A 22,097-nucleotide genomic window follows, 5' to 3' on the forward strand; every position below is an offset into this window, starting at 1 on the left:
GTAGGATGCTCATCAGCAACATGCCACATGTACTATACAGCAGTGCACGTTTGACACGTCCGATAACTCGACAACCTTGAAAAGATTTTTTTTTTTTTTTGCTCGAGTATCTTCTTGAAAGCTTATGTGATGTGTTTTTCGGATGCGGCACCTGCAGCTGTCGGCTATTTTGGAAACATTTGAAAGCTCTTAGAAATGGTTGGATGGCTAATTTTAGAGTAAGATCTTTACTTTTGCTGAAAAATTTCTTCCATTTCACCTTTTGTCCGTGGGTGACTGCTACTTTGGTGGAAAAGTGTATCGCAAACAGTTTCTTTGTTAAACACTACCTACCCTGGTGGAAATCATGAGTCTCCCCCTGCAGTGTTTACAGTCAACAAGATATTTCAGTGGATGTGAGTGTATGATTGATACGTTCGTCTATACTCTATGTCCATTCTCTTTAAATCCCCAAAATGAAACAAAACTGAGCTACTGCCAGACAGAGCCACAATTCTCCCTTCAGCTTGGTGATACTCTTTATAGGTTGTAGAACTTTTTAAAGAAACTGAAAGTGAAAGCATTTAATTCCCCCAAATGGATTCTCTTTTGCACATATTAAGTATTATCTAACCAAAATTCATGCTTTATGGTATCCAGCAGTACTCAGCATCCTCATACCTCTTTCCTAAAACAAGTTCTGATGATTTGTCAGAACTATTTTAACCGTCAACAGCAGCCAGTATGATGGTGTCAGTTCCTGGCAGCACAGCAAACAAGGCGTCTTAGAACGGAATGTTGTCCTGCAAACATTTGTGGATACACCTCCTCCTGGTCGGATAAGTATGCACTCACTGCCTTTCTGGCCTGTTCTGTATAGACTCACCTGAGGGCTTGACGGTTAAGTAGAAGTGATAAGAAAGGAGAAATGAAGTAAGATTAGTCAAAGGTATTTAAAGAAGACCTGACAAAAGAAGAGAAACTAAGCTCGAACAGAAGCAGCTACCCGTCTCACCACCTCGGATCATGTCGCTGTCAAAGCCAGAGGACCAGCTCGCCTACGAGCTGAGCTGTCCCATCTGCCTTCAGCTCTACTCTGACCCGGTGGCTCTCCCCTGTGGGCACAACTACTGTCTATCCTGTATCCGCAAGACTATTGACAGCACGGATAAGACTGGCAAAATCCTGCCGCGCTGCCCAGAATGTCGTGAGGAGTATCCTGGCATGGATAACCTGCAGATAAATTTCAAACTTCGCAGCATCATTGAGAACTACAAGGCCACCGCGCCGCTGCTGAACATGCAAGCCGACTGCGTGGATACCAAAATGGAGGTTTTCTGCGATCAGTGCATAGACGAGCAGTCGCCCGCCGTGAAGACCTGCCTGAAGTGTGAGGTGTCTCTGTGCTCCAGACACCTTCAGAAACACAACGAGAAGGAGTTGTTCAGGACCCACCCCGTGGTGGAGCCCACGACGGAGCTGAGAGTGAAGGCCTGTGCCATCCACCAGCGTCCCCTTGAGTACTTTTGTTCCAACGACATGATCTCTCTGTGCACCACATGCATCGTAGAGGGCCATCACGAGAGCCACGATGTTCTCACCTTTAGCATAGCTGAAGAGGAGATGAGACGAGGGCTGGAGGCCCGAAATAAGGTATTTTTGTTATATCTGTTATATTGTAGCATTAAATATTAGGAAGGGGGATTATTATGTCTATATATATATATGTATATATATATATATGTATTTTTTTTTAATTGATAACCTACAAAATGTGGCCACATCTGGTTCAGCTGAGCATGCACAAAAGTGAAAGTAGTGCTCAGCCAGGGCTTGTATACTGATGAATAAAATATTCAAGTTATACAAATGCATGATTCATGCTATAAAAATATGTGAGGGAACTTACTGTTGAGAAATGCCAAAACCTGAAAATCCTGTAATATAATTTTGGAACAATGTTTAAAAGACTGTGCTCTATGCATATGGGACACAGACATGGGAACCTAACTTGTTTCACATATAAATTAAGGGCTTGGCACCTCAGTGACTCACTGCCATTTTCGGGGAGTGGTGAAGATCTGGTATGCAAAACAAATCTGTCTGATGGGAATAACCTGATGACCTTTGGCAGAGTCGTGCTATACATACACTGTAAAAGTACAAAGTCAGAATGTAAAAATTAATATTTTGGACAAGAAAATGATCAAATGTTGATGGAACATGATCATATATTACTTAACATTACAGACATTTACAGTACTACATATATGTATATATAGATCTGTATTCTCTACTTGTTTTCTGAAAGCCACTTACGAGAAAAGGCCATCCAGTTTTTCCAGATCTGAAATCTTTTATGCTTATACACAATAGAAAGAATCCTGTTGTGTGAAACACAGAAGATCTTAAAACATATTATATGTGTGTTTGCAGGTCATTTCTAGTAGACTGCAGCTGACAGAGGGACTCCTGCAGAAGACAGCAGAGGATCAGGGAGCCTCTGAAGCTGTAGGAGACAAAATGGTCAGCAAGGCTGTGACAGTCATGGACAGCATAGGTGCTCTGGTGGACAGGTAACCTGCTGCACATTTGCTGCTAGTAACACTGCCTTAAAAAGTAGCATGTGGTGTAATTAAGGAAATGTTCATGCACAGTACGTTTTCAAACAGCAAGATGACAAATGATATTGGCTTAAAAAAGGTGTGGAAAACCCAGACTGCATATTTCAGAGGTGGTAGAACAGTGTTCCTTCCGGACCTTCTCTCTGACAAGCGAATTTACAGGATGCGCTTCATATTTTCAGCAGCAAATAAAAATACAGACCAAAACGCAGGCCCCTCAAAGAATGTAGCATGCATGTATGTAATGAATGCAGTTTATCTGCATTTTAAGCCTACCAGTGTCTGTTTTGTGGGATAGATTCAAGGGTGTTTATAACACCCTAATACTTCAGTAAGTTCATTTATTAACCACTTTACACAGATTTGAAGCACTGTCCACATAAAAAAGGACATTAAGTACAATAATAGTCAATAAAAAGCAATGAAATAAACAGGCAATCAATAACATTCTCAACAGAGAGATAAATAATCTGAAGCCTGGCCTTTTAGTACTCTGCATGTAAATATGAGGATTTTAAAATAAATCCTTAAATCTACTGAGAGTAAAGAGTACAAAAGGCTAGTTTTCTACTTTAAGTTCAAGAAAACATTCAAGAAAGTATATCTTTGGAAGTGAGGCAGTAAGACTGAAATGTAGAGCTCAGTCACATTAGTGAGGCTGTGTGTGAGCTAGTTGCACTTTAAGCTAAATAAAAATATTGAGCATGCATAGCAGGAATTTTCCCGGGGCTTAGGGACTCTTGGGGGAGTTTATTATGTCATATGTTGTCAGTCTGAATAAATATATGGAAGTTCGTGCTGAGGGTTGGAACTTTCTGGAAGTTCAGGAACTTCTGGGTGTGCCTCTGAGCACATTGCTTATCATTTAAGTAGCCTGCCAGCAGCATTTCAGCCAGTTTCATCTCACAGACATTTTCTCAGTACCAGGTATTTACTGAAAGAACAAAAACAAAACAAAACAAAAAACTCACATACATCATTAGATTCTATCTGTTTAGCTCTTTTGTTTGATTTTTTTTTAAATGATCTAGCTAGCTGGCTAACCTTATCTAATTAGCACAGATTAAAACTTAGACTGGTGAATATTTTCTGAGCTTTGTGAGTATTTCTCATTGTATGGATGCATGTACAACTCTAAAGCAGACACAGTGATGAATCGATCCACCTGATTCTGTCTAGTAACATTGCGATAATAAAAGGAATAAAACTGACCAGTCCTCTTCACTTGTGTGCTGTGCTGTGATACAGGTACAGGGATCGCCTGCTTTCGCTGTTGGAGGAGGAGAGAGGACAGCGCCGCAAAAGCTGGCAGCTAGGTATGAGTGCACTTGAGGAGCAGCAGCAGCAGCTGATGGAGGCCCAAAAGAGCGCCACAGAGGTCCTCAATGAGACAGACACATGCATCTTTATACACAGGTACAGAAATCTGCCCTGCTATTACAATTAAAAAGAAGAAATACATAGAACAATGTACAAATGACAAGAAAGTGGAAATGATGCAGTATTCTTACTGATAAACTGACACTTCTCTGTTTATTACCCATGGCATATGGCTAGATGAGTGGGGTAAGTAACAATAAATCTTTGCTCTCCAGGTTCATGCAGATTGAACAAAAGCTGAGAGATGTTGTCACCAGTGCCATTCCCTCCTACATCCCCTCAAAGACTCCACTCAATACAATGCTCCTGCAGGGAGGCCTCAAAACCCAAGACTTCTGCACAGAAATGACTCGCCTCATGGATTCTCTTCATATCCTCCTCAACCCACTGGAACTCACCTTCAGCATCTACACCGCCCACCCCAACCTGCTGGTGTCCAACGATCTGCGCACAGTCAAATACAGTTCCAACAAGCAGTCGTACCCGGAGCACCCCGAGCGTTTCACGAGCACACCTCAGATCCTGTGCAGCCAGGGTTTCTCTGGCGGCGAGCACGTATGGGTTGTAGAAGTGGGACCCAATAGCATGTGGTCACTGGGTGTGTGCTACAAGAGCATCCCTCGCCGTGGTGACCACAGCCGTCTGGGGCACAACACTGTGTCCTGGAGGCTGCAGTGGAAAAATGGCAAGCTGACAGTGTGCCAGTGCTCCTCGAATGTGGTCCTTAAGGAAGTGACCACACCACCGGTCAAGATTGAGGTCACACTGGACTATGAGGGGGGAACTTTGACGTTCCACAGCACCAAAGGGCGCAGGGAGCACCTCCACACCTTAAAGGCTGTGTTTAAAGAGCCTGTTTACCCGGCGTTCGGTATACATTCAAACACACCAGACTCCTGGATCACACTGAGCAGTGGGATGTGAATACGTCCTGCATAGAAATTGCTTTGTTAGTCAGCCAAGTGAACTGCCTTCCAGCTAACACAAAAACCAACAATGTGTCTGCTGCCTGGCATTGCTGCATCGTATACATTTAGCATTACAATCACATGAGATTGTTTACAAAAATTTGTTGTTCATACTTAGGGTGTTTTAATAGAGTAGATTTATCAATGCAGGCGCCTATTACCTTTGTGAGATCTTGAGGCATAAACATTTATGTCACAAGATCATGTTTTCATTTTGTGTGTTTTGTAAATGTTATTGTAACGTGTTGAATGTTGTGTTTGTCCCCCATACAGTAAACACTGGTGTGCGCAGACGCTGACATTTAGGGACAAACTGAGACATGTTTTGTGTTTATTCTACAAATAAACTTATCTGGCAATGTTTCTGTGCGTCTTGTGACCAACTTTGTCTCAATACTTATACAGGTGCATAGAAATAATCTATGCCGTATATAGCCTTTGATTGGCTGTTGATATTTCAGCCATTCAAGTATGACCCTGGAGTTGCCAGGTGTGCCTGTAAATCCTTGATTTAAAAAAAAAAAAAGCGATTAAGCAATTTGCATTTGATATGACTTTCCCCAGAACACACATCTAATAATTTCTTATTAACAATTTCGTTTTCACACGCAATTTTATCATTTCTTGCCAACGCACGATCTGACCTTTACACATGTGCAAGAGGAGGATGGTTCACGAAGAACCTGGCAACCCATCCCATCTGTCTCACATTCTGTCATTGGGCAGGACAGCAACATTATTTCATATTATAAACATTTTTCTCACCACGAAAGCTGTGCGTTTGCAGCAGAAGCATGGGTTCGGGAGAGAGTACAACAAGAAAAGTGTCCTTCGGTGTCGACGATGAGGACAGGGTCAGAATTCTCCGTGGAGTCAAGGTAATGCTAATTTAGCTAGCACTTGAGAAGCCATGCTAGCATTACTTTAATGTGTCGCTTAGCACTGACTGGCTATTGTCAAATTAAGTTGTTGCTTTGTTCAAGCTATCAGTCTACGACCGGTAGAGTGTCACTGCTAAAATGAGGAGGTGCAAAGGGACGCAGAGGGTGGGATAGGTTGCTGAAAGAGCTGAAATACGTAAATCTTTTTGTTACCCCAAACTCCATTGGTAATAAGGTGAAAATAGTAATGTTCCTTGTTCACAAGTAAAGGAATACATTAGGGAGATGGTCTAAGAAATATAGAAAACTTTAGGACCTTAAGGTAAATTCGGCATATACATTGCCCACCTAGCAGGAAAACTAATTACCCGAAATTAAACATTTTAGCTGTCACCTACTCGCTGGCATTTGCTAACAACGTTAACGCGATAAAACGTTTAGTTTGCATTAAAGAGCATTAAAGAACGCTGTTATCCTACTGGAACATGTCAGCTGCACAGTAAGTGTGTATCGAAAAAACGGGGAGAATCGTATAAATGTCATAACTGCCTGATATGTTGTTTTAACTAACCATATGTGTAATTAGAAGTGGATGGCTTTAAATGAGCAAATTTCAAACGAGGTTTGGTATGGAGTTGACGCCTCTTTAGTGTTGCTTTCACGTGCTGTTGGACATATGTTTTTAACTTTAGCTTATACTTTTAGAACATCTAAGAGTAGAGCGAGTTAGTGTATGTAAGTGAAACCAGTGAAACACTAATGCAGTTGCATATATAACTAAATTGTCGTCTTCTAAAACAGGAAACGATAATATACAAAACAACAATTAGAAATGATTTTGAACAGGATATAGGCATGTCTAGTTTTGCTGAGCTTTCGGTCATCTGTCAAGCGCTGACAACATCAGTTAGATAATCATACACCACCATGTTTATTTCGTTTCTGAACTCGTTTGTGGAGATTCTTGCATTGTCATAATGATGCTGATGTGTACTCGTTTCACCTTTAGCCTGTTGGCGTGTGTGATTAAGTGGCAAATTAAAATTCTTAAGTTATTCTTCTTGCATGCACACACATACAGAAAATCAGCTGGTGTGGGTGTGTGCCTCCAAATATCCTAACATTATGAGGAAAAACAACCACTGGAAAATGAAGCATGTCAAAAATTAATATGTTGTGGTGGAATGCAATGACATGCAATGGCTGTGAGCAGTTTTGTAAGTTGACCAGTTTTTATGTAGTGCTTTTCTACTCTGAGCACCCAAAGTGCTTTTAAAATGTCTGTAAGAAAAGAGCCTGCCTTGGTTGCACATTCAGTGTGACTCATAGAAACAGTGAGTCAGTGCTCCCTTCTGTGGTTTTTGGGGTAGTAGTGCTTAAGGACTTCCCTGGATACACAAAGACACACACACACACACACACACACACATACAGATACACAAACACTAGAGGTTCAGTGATCCTCTATTAATGGCATGTTTTTCTTGTTTGTTTGTTTTTTATCTGAAGGATTACACAAATGTTGTTTTCTCTTAAATAAATAACACACGTCATGTATATGATATGATTTGTGGTTGACTCTGTTTGTCCAGCTGTCAGAAGATGTTCTGCAAAGAATGAGAGGAGTTGCCAACATTGCCCCAGAACGCACGTCATCACCTGCCTCAAGCCCTCAGACAAACACAGGTAGTGATCATTTTTGAGATTAAATTTTATTGATGCCTCCGCCATTATCGAGTTTGCTTACAGACCAGTTTGTTTTAATTATTCCCCTTTTGATTTCTGACAGTTTATTCTCTCTGTATTTGTGGGGGTAGGTTTCACGGAGTCTCAGCATTAACAGTTTTATTATCTCTCAGTGTGAACACACTGACTGAAACTCAGGTGTAAAACAAAAAGCCTCACCCGCTGTGAATTTGGCATCATTGTTCTGCCATGTGCAATTGCGAGTACAATGTGCCAACATCGTGTGAGAACTTGATAAACTTTGACACATACAATTCGAATGGAGTAGACAATTTGGAACTGGTTCTCGATTCTCATCTGTAAACGCACGTATCACCTCAGCTGATAGTGTTTAACCTCACGAGAAAATACTTCTTTTAGAAAAAAACGTGTTGCCTCAGCTTTTTAACTGGAAACCTGTGTCAGAATAAACTGAGAGCGTGAAATGATTTTGGCAGCCAGGGAAAAGATGTGGTGTCCTCCTTTGAAGAAGAAAAAAAAAGTCACTACTTTCTTTCTTTGGTGGAATTTAATTTACTGAAATTGACTGTTGCTTTTCAAGTAGTCAAAATTTGCAAGAAAATTTATAGAGTTTTACACTTCTTTTAAGATAAGATAACACATATTCACTGTCAACTAAATGTCTGACCTAAAGTAAATTTTGAGCTACAGTTCATACAAACTATATATGTATATATATAAATGTAAACTTCAACTATGTTTGATTATATAGCATTAATTATACATGTGCATTTGTCCCTATTTTGACAGTAAAGCTGTAAGCCACAAAAGTGCCAGTGTTGTTGTTACCTTGTGTGATAGTTTTGTCCTTTGAACATTTGTTGTCTTTGTTCAGCCTCCTCTCACAGTGCCAGCTCAGGCTCTCAATCTCAGCAAGGCCCACAGCAGCGCGCCCCACCCAGTTCTCAGCACAGCAAATCGGCCTCCTTTAGCAAAGAAGATCAGAGGAGGTGGGTTAAAGGAAATTCAGGATACAGATTTGAGTTAAGCTGATTTCTGCCTGGTGACCATTTGTATGCATTGCAAATAGAATTGTTGCATATCAGAGCAAAAGGTTTTTTGTGATTTGTTATAAATCACAAGGTTGTGTTGCTGTTTGCGTTGGAAAGAAAACAAAAAATATGGATGGTGTGCCACATTTTTTTTGAAGGCTCAATCAAAAAAACTAAAATGAGCTGTAACAGGATAATATGCAACACTGTGAAGGTTTCAGAAATATGATCTGACGCTTATCATTTCAGAGAGCCTTTAAATCAAGAGCTTCTTCTAAAAGAGTCCTTACTAATTTAACCTGCAGGGCATCATGCATGGTTTCACATTAAGTCAAGTTGAGTAAATGCATAAATAAATACCTGTAAAGCTTATCAAGCTCCTATTTCCATTCTGAGTTGTGTGATTGTACAACATGTCTCTGTTTTGATGGAAGCTGTTTTTGTATCCAAAGAAGTTTGCTAGTTCACTATTGGTTAACAGTGTGTCTATATAAAGTAGTTTCACATTATTGAAAGCTGTCATGGCCTTTGCTATTTATAAGCTAAACTCAGGTATCACTTGACATTTCAGATATGGGTTAGACTGTGTTGCACTTTGATAATTTAGTAAGATAAATGATGTTTGATAAGGACCTTCATTAATAGTAATTTTGTTCATTTGAAAATGGATAAAAGGAGGTCATTCTTATTTCATGTCAGCATTCTGATTCATGTCTAATGAATGAACTAAACTCCTGATAAGTTTGAAGCTACCCCACTATGCATGTTTCTAATATTCTATGGAGGGATCTTAAATTGTGTCTATACTGCCCCCTAGTGGACACACATAAATATATACATACGACATCTGACTGTACTGTGGAATGCAGGACTTGATGGCCATGAAAAACAGTATAAAAGATCAGTGTACTGTAGCTTCTGGTGCCTTAAACCTCCATTCTTTGTAACACCCATCAGGCCATGTGAAAAGGCTTCTGGGTCAAGGCTATGGGGAAAAAAGGTCCTGAGCTGTGACCTCTGTAAACACTTTCCCGATGACTTTATGGGCTCAGTCACTCATTTCAGATTATGTTGAATTAAAAACAAAACAAAAAAACAAACAAAAAACATTTGGTCTTTTAAAGTGTCATGAGGATTATCTGTAATCCACCTTACATACTTTAATGTGTCAGTTTGCCATTAATGTAAGCAATACTCATTATATGTATGGTTTAAGGTATGAACACCAACAGAAGATACTGAAGGAAGAGTGGGCCAAGATGGCACAGCGAGAAATGGAGGCGGCAAAGGAAGAGATGGCCAAAGCCACGAGCCGGGAAAGACAACAAATACGGCTGGAAGCTGAGAGGACCAAACAGTTGGTATATACACACACACACACACACACCCATGCATGCATCAGACATGTTTTCTATTAAAGTTTAAATCTCTTCTTTCTTTCATGTGTCGTGTTGAGCTGCTACTGATAGTTTAAATAAGAGTGAAGTAAGTTAATATTTAAAACACTTTAGTCAGTCACACTGCACTAGGCAGGACACTGTAGGAATTAATTTCTCTGCAAGGGTTAATACAGATTTCTCCCAAAGTCGGTCAGTACCAAAGCTTTGGGAGTCTAAAGCAAGACAAGAGGGATTTGCAAAGTGGTAGGAGATTCAGATTTAATCCAATTAAAATTAATTTTAACTTGTAGACTGTAAAAGATGCCATCACATCCAAAATTATGATAATCGAAAAGTATTGCATAAAATAAAAAACTATACTCCTAAGCCAACCTTATGTGTTATGTATGACCTAATGCAACCTGAAATGACCCTCTGGGCATTGCTGACCATTTGCTGTATATACTTAAACAATAACAACTCTGAACTCAAGCTTAAATAATTGCCCTTCTAGTTTTTCTCGTTACACCTAACATGCCTTGCCTCTCCTTTGACCACCGCTCTGTTTTTTTGTGCATCATTTTTGTTAATATGGTTATGGTGTGGGTGAGGGATATGTGATGTTGCTTCCCCCTGCAGTATCTGCCAGTGACCCGTTGAGGGAGCTGTTGCTGCCTGTGTACAGTTCTTTAAAGTTTTAGTCAGCAGTCATCCTAGCTCTGTTCACTGAAGATGTCAGGTGTTGCACGAGATTGTTGATAAAGTTGTGTAAAAGTGGATTAATCTGAGTGGGAGGAGATAGGTTTGACGTGGTGTCAAGATGTGATTCAGTCTGATGAGTTTGTCTGTGGTTAAATCGGAGTATTCGTATGGACGCAAATTGGCTCTTGAGATTGAATTTGCAATTTCCATGATGATACTCCCCCTGCCTCCTCCTCGTCCTCCTTTTTATCCTCCCCTTCTCACCTATTACATCCCTGTTCTTTTTCTATCTACTCCTCTTTCCCATGTTCTCCCTCCCTCATTTCTCTTTCTTCTTTCCTGCCCTCACCCCCTATCTCACTTTGTCTTTCTCTCCTTTTCTATCCCAGCCCATCACTCTCTCCTTCCTGCCCGGGAGACGGTATTATCAGCGTAGTGCAAGCGGTAAATTGCACCCTGAGAGTTTCCTGGAGCTGGAGATAGGAGTGGTGCGGAGATGCCTGTGTAGTCGTGGGCGGGGAAGGTTGAGGGGGGGGTTCTTGTTGTACACATCAGCCGGTGCCTGTTTCATACAACTCTTCCTACTCCTTCCCCTCCTATTACACCCCCTCCCCCCCATCGCTGTAGCGCCTGTCTTATCTCCACTCCAACATACTCCCACTGCTAATAGAAAGCTGCTGGAGGGACGCGCTGAGCAGAATGACCGCTTGAGCACGACTGGACCTCCTGATGCTGAGGGCTGCTTGTAATTACTGTTTCTGTGCTATGAAAACCTATATGCACATGCATACGAAGTGTGGGCAGACTTGCTCACATTCTTTACTCAAATTAGATTTTTTTTTTTGCTGTTATGGAGTCAGAGGGCATGATCACTCATCTTCCACAGTTCTTTGTCCTGTGCACCCTTGCATAGGTAGTTTTTTTTGTGTCATTTATAAGAATGTGATGTTTTGTATCACAGTAATACAGACATGGCAAAGAGTATATCCAGTGCATACTGTATGAGCAGTTCGCCTAAACTTTTGTGTCCATTAATCACCTCCAGCCAGCAGATTTATTTATTATAATACAGCAGATTTCCTGTAATTGAGTAGTTTCTGTGAATCTCCTACCTCTTGGAGAATCTCAATAAAAGGTCATAAAAAAACGAAAATAGCGGTATGTATTCAAAGACAGGTTAAGTACCTGTTCAGCATTTAAAATATACTTTTCATCTGTATCAGTAATACTTTGCTAAGTTTTTCACTAAAATTGCTCATTTAAGTTGCAGTATTTGATTTTTCTGAGCCCCAAATTACTGGAGATGGCCATGTGAAATATTTCAGGGCTGAATAGCACATTTACAAGAGTTCAAATGCACTGCAACTTGAAAAAGACAAATCAAATGGAAAAGTGCTGCAAAAGCACACAAAACACAAAGAAAGTTGAAGAAAATACAATGGAAACAGAAAAAAATGCCACAAACTAACAAAACCCAACGGCAGTGTTTTGGGGAAGACAATAATGTGACGGACAAGCTAATAGTAAACAGCTATTAGCAGTAATGTGTTGTTTTTTTCTATTTGTTGGTGTTTTCTTAAGCTGCAGTGTGTTTGAAATCAAGGACCACCCTACATTTAAGCTTTATTAAAAATGTTTTAAATTTAAAACCAAATGGATTTTGCGTCCACTCCAGGAGCCACAGTCTAAGGGAATGTCCTGTCTGTGACCATCTTTCACTATCAATATGTCATATGTCACTAGCAAAACTGGTACATGGCATAGAGCACATGCACCAATACCTTGGATGTTTACTGTTTTTTCTGATAAGCCAGTGGAGGAAAAAATGGGATTTGGGGTAAACTTTAAAAGTGACATTTCACTGTGTGGGTTAGGTGGTTGATTAAAACAGGATTTAAGCCAATGAAAAGTCCTATTTCTTCCTACCATTGTTATACTGAAACCCGTGCTCATGTTGTAGCTGTGATTACCAAATTCTTTTAGGTGTAAAGGATTTGGATCATTTTTAAATCTCAGTGGTGTCTCTGTGCTTTTTTGCTTTTGGGAACTGAAAGAGCATTAGGACCCAGAACAGGCTAATCACATCAGACATGACATGTACACAGTGTAGATGGATGCATGAACGAGTGTTTACAAGTTAAAAACATAATAATAAAAGTGAATATTTTGTTATTTTTAGTGATAAGAATCTAAATAACTTTGGAATTTAGATGGATTACATAGCTGGCAGCAAAGTTAGCTGGCTGCCATGGTCAGAACCAATGAACGTTTGGCAGGGAGCCATATTAATTATACAAGGAAAAGTTTAAAGCTGTGACAGTTATGCAATATTTCCTGAAAAAGGAAAATAAATGGATGAGGAAGACTGAACATATGAGACGATTCAAAATGGGAGCTGACAGCTGATTAAGCATTTACTAAGTAATTGGGAGCAAGAAGGATGTGAGGATGAAAAAGAAGTGACGGAACATTTTGTGAAGGGTTAGGATGAAGAATGAAGAGGAGCCGGGAATGAATGGGAGTGAAAGAGAAGATGACACGCATTTCCTGCGGAATAGAACTTAGAAGAAGGGAACGAAAAAGGAGCCTTTTACAAGCAATTGAACATTTTGTGAAGGATCCACGAGGAAGTGGAAGGGAAGTGCAACAATGGGTCGACGAGAAGGAAGGAGGGACTATTTGTAACGCTTCTTTGTCGCATTGGGAGGATGAATTGCAGAAGAAGGATGGTGTGATTTTAAAAGGGGGTTACAAGATGACTAAATATTTTGCACAATCAGGAGATGTTAGACAAGGAGGGATGAGGGGTGGCAGGGGCTGAGAGAAAATATGAAATCTGAAGGAGAAGGGCAAGGAGGAGAACAAAGAGGGAAAGAACGGAATGATAGGAGCAAGAATGAAAATGACAGATGCCTCAGCACTGCATACAGAGAGGAGGGATACGTGCAGGGAGAGTTTAAAAAAAAATCAGCTGAGTAAATGCTTCCTGTGGAAGTTGAAATAAAGGAGATTTAGATGTAAGGCATGAAGACTGAAAGTGGTCCAAGTTTAACTAATGTTTATGATGATCATCGTGATGATGATCCAGTAAGAGGACACAGCAGGTGACCTGCAGAATTGTTAGAAAGGGGAGGAATAGGAGGAGAGAGGAGCTGTGCGGCTGTGTGCGGAATGGACGGAGTCGCGGTTTATCCTTGAGTGTCGGAACAAAGGTGTGAGGAGTGGGCAGAGAAGGTTGCTACAGGTGACTCAGTGCCCGCTGTCCTCGTGCGTGGTCGCAGCACTGAGTCACATATCAAGAAAGAGCCGGACAGCGATGTGTGGCGTCTCCTCTTTAACTGCTTCTTTCTTTTCCGGTGCCTTTCACTCCCTCGCTCATTTCCTCCTGTCTTTTGTGCTCTTCCTAGCACACTGCCTGATCCTTCTGTTCCTCTGGCCCTTTCCTCATCTTTCAAGCCAAGGCTCTCGCCCACTGTGCCACACTCTGTGAATAGTCTTTGTTAATAGCAAATCTTCTGCAGATTAATTTCAGAATGAGTGAGGGGGGGAGAACGGGAGAATGGAAAGAATAGAAGCAAGTTGAACTAAAGAGCTAAAAGGGATTTTCTCTTTTTATATTGTATTAATGGTCTTTTGGTGCGTCTTGAAAGGCGCCCCCCCCCCCCCCCCCCAAAAAAAAAAAAGGTTATAAGTCACATTAGCATATGGTAAATTTCTCTCTCTCCCTCTGTGTTCTCACAGAACAATAGGAAGACTATTTTATTAGCTGCCCTTTAACTTCCTCTGACTGAGCTTGGGCTAATATAAAATGCCAGCCTTGTTTTTCTCAGTCTTCAAACGCCCCTTTTAAGCACAGGTGAGTCAGTTGCATCTTACTTGGACTTAATGTGACAGGGAACATGTAAGGTGGTTAAAGAGTATTATGCAGGGAATTTTTTCATGTCAGTGTAACACTTATAAAACTAGTTAAGCCTTCTGTTTATTCAGAAACCTCTGTTTGTGGGGGAAAATGTCCTCAGGTATCATTGGGCAGCTGTCCAGTTTAAAAAAAAAAAAAATTCTCAGGGCTTCACAGAAGAGAATTAATGGGCACTCGAGCAATCTTTACATTATGAGATGTTCTCAGACTTTGATTTGCTTTTAGCTCAGACATAAAATCAAGATAAAGCCTGATTACGTAATATTAAAAGACATTACTTATTATTAACATAAAGCCTGTGTTATATAAACGTGCACACATCTAATTCATAGATGTAGACATTTACCAGAAAGAGATGCTACTGCTTTGTTCTGGGAAATGTGCATGTATGAGCTGGTTAGATGCACTCTGGTGTACTCGGCTTGAATCACTTCCTCCAGTCGACACTAGATGGCAACAAAACCATATGCCATATTTCATATGTTGGCCTGTCTGTCTTATTCTGCCTGCTGCTTTGTCCCTGTGCACATCATGCACAAAAACTAGATACATTTCACATCTGAAATTCTGTCACCAGAAAAACCAGTCACAAATGTTATTCCACCTGCTCCCCCAACACTAATGGAATCTGCCTGTGCCCTCCGTGTGGATGTCCTATTGTCTGCCATTATTTTTACTGTGTCAGAATTGCCTGTAGAGTGGCACAGTGCCAGGGCACTTTTCATTGTAATGTTCATATTCATTTCGTCTTTAAGGAAACTATCACGTGCTGTAGGGATGTTCCTGGATCGTTACAAAGAAAGCAATTATCCTTATTCAGATTTGCACCAGGTCACTGAGTGAGCTTTTCACTCTCCATATTTAATACTTGTTTTGTTTTTGTTGTTGTTGTTGTTGTTCTTTGGTTTTTCCCCCAGTTGTTGAAGCGCTTTGCTATTTTGATGACACATTAAATTTGAGCCATAAAATTACAGATAAAAAAAGTTAAATGACATTTTCAATTAAAGTTTAAAGTAAAATTTGTTGTTTTTCTGGGGAGGTTTTTAGGGCAAAAAAATATATAATGATAATCAAATGAGCTCATGCACCAATGTGTGCTAAACATCCTTCATTATAATTTCTTAGCATATGTCATTAAAAAAAAATAGAAAAAATCCAAGTGTAGCAACAACCTCCGAATCAAAGCAACACCGTGCACACTGTGTTGGACTTTTCTTTTCCTATGCTCTTCTGAACAGTTACTGCAATATCAGTGCACAGCTTTTTTTTGTCAGTGTGGTTTGAAAGTGTGTATTCACAAACTGACTAACGCACCGATATCTGGCTTTTCCTGTGTGATGTAGCACTGCCAGTCATTTTTGCTTTAATAAAAGTCATATTTTATATGAATGAAAAGTACAGCGGCCCTGAGAGGTCAAATGCAGTGCAATTTAAGAAAACACTAGCAAACAGAAAAATGCTGCAAAAGTTTAATACAACAGAACAAAAATATTAAAAAAGCCACAAAACCTCACAAGAAAAAAACAAAACCTGCAAAACACAGCTGTAGTGTTTTTGAGAAGAGAACAACAAGACTGAACAGCTGTGGAAGTAAGCTAACAGTAAATGGCTAATAGCAAACATGTATCAGTGTTATAAACCATAAACAGTATATCTTAAATATGTGATTAAACGCACATTTCCCTACATCCTTTTCGCCCTCACAGCACTGATAAATCCTCTGCTTGTTTTAAGCTTCTCCGTGCAGTCCTTCAAATCTTTTGGTTTCTGTCACCTCCACAGCTGTTCCGTCACATTATTGTGTCCCCAAAATACTCTATTTTCCTTTTCTTGTCTTTTATTCAACTTACATTTTGCAATTTACATATTGCTTGCGTGTTTACGCTTTCACAGCGTTCTCTTAAGTTGTAGTGCATTTGACCTCTCAGGGCCACCATAGAAAATATTTGAATCCATTTCTTCTGATATTCATCTGGCGCGGTAACGTTCTTTATTTTGAGTAAGGTCAGGTTTTAGTGCTTCAAAATACTGAGGGATAACCCAATTTTATAACCTTACTCCAGTGATTTAATTATTATGGTGGTGGAATAGCCAGGGTATCATTACCTTTAGTCTGCAAGTGGTGCAAGATTTAAAAACTTCAGAATGTTTAAATACTCAAAAGAAAAGAAATCTTCAAATGCATCTTTGAAAGTTCAGAATCTATGCTCTGCGATGCTTGGGTTTAAAAACTTTAAGCTTCAAGTTTAAACCAGAGTAACCCCGCTGAATTCAGTGACTTAAAGAAAGAGAGTTGTTTTGATACCATGCCAGTTAATGCTGGAAGCGTTGTTGAGGAGTTGTTCACTCGGACTAAAAGAAGGCTCGATTTTAAGTTTGGTGGTCAAAGGTGAGAGAGCTTTGTTTCACAAAACCCATTTTAGCCTTAAAATGGGTTTCTATGATCTTTTTAGCCATAACTGAAGAATTTATAGACTAATATCAAAAAGCATTACACAAATATCGAATAGTTGAAAATAAAATGATACTACGCCTCTGTCAGTGCGCCCCAGGGTGGCTGTGGCTACGATGTAGCTTGCCATCACCAGTGTATGAATGTGTGTGTGAATGGGTGGATGACTGAATGTAGTGTAAAGCGCTTTGGGGTCCTTAGGGACTAGTAAAGCGCTATACAAATACAGGCCATTTACCATTTACCATATGTTGGCATCTTTAAGGTTTTGGCCAGTTTTAAATGCAAGAGTTTTTAAAATAAGGAGACACTGACTATAGTGTACATTTTGTAAGATACCAAAGTTGATGGTGTATTTGCTACTTCTTGCACTTCTTAAAGTACCGTATTTTCCGCACTATAAGGTGCACTTAAAATCCTTTAATTTTCTCAAAAATCGACAGTGCGCCTTATAATCCAGTGCGCTTTATGTATGAATTCCCAGTAGCACTTACTGGCCTCGAATCGATTTTATGTGGTACACGGCGCTCAAAAATCTGTTAAGAGTTAGTACGACTTTGGTAAGCTACAAAGCTGCACTGCTTGATGGATTGTCAGAGCATTATGGCCACCGTAGTCAGGAGCCTCGCGGAGTAATCTGGGTCCAAAACTCCGTCCTCTTCAGGTCCCAAAGTCAAACGAACACTGCGGCAACACTGAAAGTTAAAACTGTCTAAATTCTTTCTTCTTTAATAAAATGATCAGCGTTGCTGCTTTACCAGGTGTAACAATTAACTTTAACATTCAGGCATCCATGAAAACAGAATTTATTAAATTTAATGGAATTAGAAGTTAGCAAGAAGTTAGCTTGCTGGTTTCCGCCTAAACATGATATACCATGCTCTGACTGAGAGATTTCTGAAAAAATTTTTACAGCTCTGCTATCACTTCTGACATAAATGAAGACAGAAAACTAAACAGCAGTGACGTTTGTAGGGTTACTGAAGTTGGACTAGCTGGTATATAATGATGTGCTACATGATCGCTAGCGACACAGCTATGTTAGCATAACATAAACACAGTGAAGCTGGAGGATGAATGTTAACTTTTTTCCACTTGATAAAAGTTAACGTGAGGGTTCCCGATGGTTAGGGACAAATGCAATCGCATGGCAGGACGCTGTAAACGGACCAAACTTCAGTCATGAGAACAACTGAGATAATCCATCCATACGAGGTTGGTCATTAATATACTGCAACAACATGGGAATAGAGCAGCTGCGAGAGAATTCAATATTACATTGAATTGAATCAATGTTACGGACGTGAAGGAAGCAAGAAAAATGAGTTGAGTAAAGTTTGACTTATCTGACTGTTTTGTTTCCCTTAATGCGGCTTATAATCCGGTGCGCCTTATGGTCCGAAAAATACGGTACTTGTGATTAGGAGAAGCATATGAACACATTAATTCTAGTTTATCTTTCTATGATCGTGAATTTGGTTTAATGATGAGCAACAAATCCAAGTTTTTCTCTGCTGTAACTTTTAGGGTCTGTGGGTTTAAGCGGTCACACTAAATGTTCCTAAATGTAATGTCTCTGTTTACTCCCGTCGCTCACATCACCCTTTTCAGCTGCAGTTGGCAAATTTTTAGGACCAAATGGGAGATCAGCATAAATGACAACTATCTGTTGAAAGCATTGGAGAATATAGCAGATGAAGAAGCAGATGTTCTCTTCACGTTTACTGTAGATTAAAGCAAAGACTAAAATGAGTCAAGAGCCCAACACACTCCCACAATCTCCAAATCTGATAGTCCACAACATGCTCAGTCCATGGAGATCTCACACCAGCAGCCCACAGGACCCAGAGGATCCTCTGTTAATGCCTACATTGGTCTCTTGGAATTACAAATGAGCTTACACAATATTACACAGCATTTTGCTGTCTCTTGAGCTGTCTCATTTCAGGAGCGCTCCCCTGTTACTGTGAAGTTCTAGCAAAGACTTGGTCAGATGTCACGCCTCAGGTGCTAGTGATTGATTTCATTATGTTTTTTTGTTGTTGTTTTTATTTTTTGTGTAGTGTTTTTTTCCCTCCCTGCCGGTGTGTTTGTCAGACTGCCGGAATGAACCAGATGTTTTCTCTGATTGGACAAACCAGCCTCACTTGTTTATACCTAAAACCATATAATCAGTTGGAAACTCTGATGCTGATGGGGTGACAGCAATGTCTCTCTGTTACACACTCAGGAAACTCATTCAGACTTTGCTTATCAGTATGAGAGAAACAGCTGTGTTTATGCTCACACTCACACACACACAGAGGAGTGAGGCAGATGGGACATGCTTCATTATAGCACTACATATGAGTGAATTGCTTGATGTTTTATCGTGTGCTCCTCTGACTGCTTATTTAGTCAGACATATGGTAACATGCTGCTATTATGCCATTTAGTTGAATGAAAAAAGGATAAATGAGTTGCTAAGTGTGCAGGCTTTTTCCTCAGTTTTCAGTGGTTTAGTAGCCTTTGATCTATTTTAACATTATTGCTCTTATTATGAAAAGCTGTAATCTTGCCTTGGTGTATAAGTTGGAAAAAAATTTATTAACAAAGATGTGCTCAGACATGCATGCTGTGCAGAACTTCCCGTACTCTGAAAACTATTCCCAAATAATTTTCAGTTATTTTCAAAGAAGCGCAGCACCAACTCTCCTAGTTTCATTGGCACAGAGTTCTTCAAGAAGTTTGTTCCAAAAAAATTTTTCAGAATTTGTCACAGTTCTCATGTGGATTTATTCGTCTCAGTTATCTTCAAGTAATCTCAGACTTACGCCATGATTTTAAGATCAGGGCTATTTGGGGGCTGTACCATCTGTTTTCCTGCTCTGCTATTCGCTCATGATGATTCAGATGCATTTAGAATGGACCGAATCTGATGTGCTTTAACGTTTTGGACTTTGCCATGAAACGTTACTCACAAATAATCACCAACCTTGACCCAGTGTTTGGGAAGAAAAAGATGACAAAGGATAGGGAAAAGAGTAAGAACCGTAATCGGTAATGACGCTAAAGCAAGGGGGGCAAAGAGAAGATGTAGCGAATGACCAGGAAAGAGAGAGGAGGAGGAGAGGGTGCTTAGGAAGTAGGGAGAAGGGATGTGTGCTGCTGAAGGAAATGGTGTGAACGGAGGTGAGTGACTGACTGGATATAGGAGGAGAAGGAGGTTGTGGAGGCTGGGGTACAGATAAGCCTGCAGTTGTATCAGTAATTGTCATCTGCAGTGACTGAAATGGTTCTGCATGTAAAGCTATTAGACTGACTGTGCGCTCAAAAGCTACCTTCCCCTAAATGCAGATTGAGATGGTGAGGCAGAAAGCCAAATGAGAAGGCACACAGACGGGACGTTTGAGGAGTTCTCCAGTTAATCTCAGTTCTTACAATTAAAAAAAAAATGTGAATATTCAAATCTTTCCTACTTTAGTTTTCATCCATCCGTCATCTTCTGCTTATCATGTCCTTAGACTGTTGTTTTAAATGCTGAAATTTGGCAATATGATTTTTTTTTTCTTTCAGAGAATAGCATATCTTGTAGCATATGTAGCACATTTTTCCCAACAATGACAAAACAGCTGGCAGACAAAGAGAAAAAGAAAACGCCTGAACAAAAACGAAACCAAACAACAGTCTGTTCATCATATTCAATATGTAGCGATCCACATTCTCAAAAGAAAAAGTCCCCTCCAGGGAAAAAATAAAAGGACACGCAGTTCAAGAACAAAAAAGGATAAAACAAGCAAGCAAACAAAAAAACCCCCAAACAAACCAACTGCATGTTTTACAGTAAACTCTTATTTTTATTGAGTATTCTGAAAAAGTCACCAAACTTTTTTTAGTTACTCCTTCAGTACAAAAACGTAGGATTTTCATTTATACCATTCACTGCTAAATTTTTGGGCTTTTTTTATGTTTGTGATTTCCCCAAACAAGGCACTCCAAATGTAAAAGTTGATCTTTTAATAACTATCTATCTACACAATCATGATTTAAGGTTATCCACGTAAATGCAGAGTTACTGAGAACAGTTCACTTCTTACATCGCTATAGTAACTTGTGCTGCAGATCTCGCCAGTTGCCATTGTTGCTAGCTTTCTTTCCTGCCTTCAGACTGGCTAAAATGTATTAATATAATAGTCTTAAAGAAAGTGCTTAAAGTACTCACACGTTCATAGTGGTTTTCCTCTCCAGCACCATATAATCGTGCAGCTGTGTGGAAGCAAGTGTTGGCTAACTTAGTAAGTTGGAAGCTGCCTTCATGAAGCCAGATATGTTGAACCTACTAGGCTCAGGATATTGTACCAACATCACAGAGACATTAGCACGCATCCCTGTTATTTGTTATTTCTTGCTAAAGAGCTAAATAATAATAATTCACATGCTCTGGAAGAACGGCCAAACTGAGCTCCTTCTTTATAAATGGGGGTTCATTTTGACAGCACATGTGGTCTAATTGTTGATTTGCTTGACCTAACTAAACTACCACATCACATGACTGTGCAGACTGTGTGATAACAAAAACATTAAAGATTAAGTGTCAGATGGAAACAAATAAATAAATAAAAAGCAGTCTGCATGAAAACAGTAACTATAGATGAAAGAGAGGAGGAGGAGAAGGGCCAGTGGCCCATTTGTCCCATTCTTTCTTCTGTGTAGTTGCCTGGCTGTAATTATCAGTCAGATTATTATTGAGTGCTAATTTATTGCCTCGCTGGGAGCGATGTGTTAAATAAACGCAGTGGAGTAAATAAAGAGAGGGGGAGAAAGAGGGAGAACAGACTGCTGACGCTATCAGATGGCAACCCAACACACACGCTGCCCACGGGGGAAGATGGAGATGTGTGAGTGTGTATTTATACGTGTCTGTCCCAGACATACTTACAAGCCCAAACATTAGTGCGCCTTGCCCATGTGGTGCGTTGATGATCCATTGCACTGTTAACACTGGGGCACTGAGGCTCTCTTCTTGTTTTTCCTTCTGTACTGGATCAGGGAGTTGGCCCACAATAGTTGATATCACTGTGAGAGACACACTGACT

General features: G+C 40.0%; 2 protein-coding genes across 5 annotated transcripts in view; both read left to right on the plus strand.

Moving 5' to 3' along the window:
• The first annotated feature begins 591 nt into the window (after positions 1–591).
• LOC102082729 (E3 ubiquitin/ISG15 ligase TRIM25) lies at positions 592–5,314 on the plus strand. The gene is made up of 4 exons (XM_005454085.4): positions 592–1,632; positions 2,416–2,555; positions 3,852–4,019; positions 4,199–5,314. The coding sequence occupies exons 1-4, from the start codon at positions 1,006–1,008 to the stop codon at positions 4,905–4,907; spliced, it is 1,644 nt and encodes a 547-aa protein (XP_005454142.1). The 5' UTR covers positions 592–1,005; the 3' UTR covers positions 4,908–5,314.
• A 294-nt stretch (positions 5,315–5,608) lies between these two features.
• chchd6a (coiled-coil-helix-coiled-coil-helix domain containing 6a) overlaps positions 5,609–22,097 on the plus strand; it is a 69,194-nt gene continuing 52,705 nt past the window's right edge. Inside the window, exons 1-4 of one of the 4 annotated variants that reach the window (XM_013273755.1) lie at positions 5,609–5,829; positions 7,425–7,518; positions 8,414–8,528; positions 9,787–9,931. In XM_013273755.1, coding sequence (XP_013129209.1) covers positions 5,746–5,829; positions 7,425–7,518; positions 8,414–8,528; positions 9,787–9,931 — 438 coding nt within the window. In that variant the 5' untranslated portion in view covers positions 5,609–5,745. The remainder of the gene's footprint in view (positions 5,830–7,424; positions 7,519–8,413; positions 8,529–9,786; positions 9,932–22,097) is intronic. The other 3 variants (XM_025901750.1, XM_005454084.2, XM_003449116.4) reach the window with 3 other exon arrangements.

The sequence above is a fragment of the Oreochromis niloticus genome, linkage group LG20 (genome assembly GCF_001858045.2).
Source record: "Oreochromis niloticus isolate F11D_XX linkage group LG20, O_niloticus_UMD_NMBU, whole genome shotgun sequence".
In the NCBI taxonomy this organism is placed as follows: domain Eukaryota; kingdom Metazoa; phylum Chordata; class Actinopteri; order Cichliformes; family Cichlidae; genus Oreochromis; species Oreochromis niloticus.

Bases quoted from the DNA above. Each gene is read 5' to 3' on its own strand.
- LOC102082729 (XM_005454085.4), top strand. From the start codon at position 1,006: ATGTCGCTGTCAAAGCCAGAGGACCAGCTCGCCTACGAGCTGAGCTGT. The intron at 2,556-3,851 runs GTAACCTGCTGC...GCTGTGATACAG, and splicing joins ATAGGTGCTCTGGTGGACAG to GTACAGGGATCGCCTGCTTT. The intron at 4,020-4,198 runs GTACAGAAATCT...TTTGCTCTCCAG, and splicing joins ACATGCATCTTTATACACAG to GTTCATGCAGATTGAACAAA.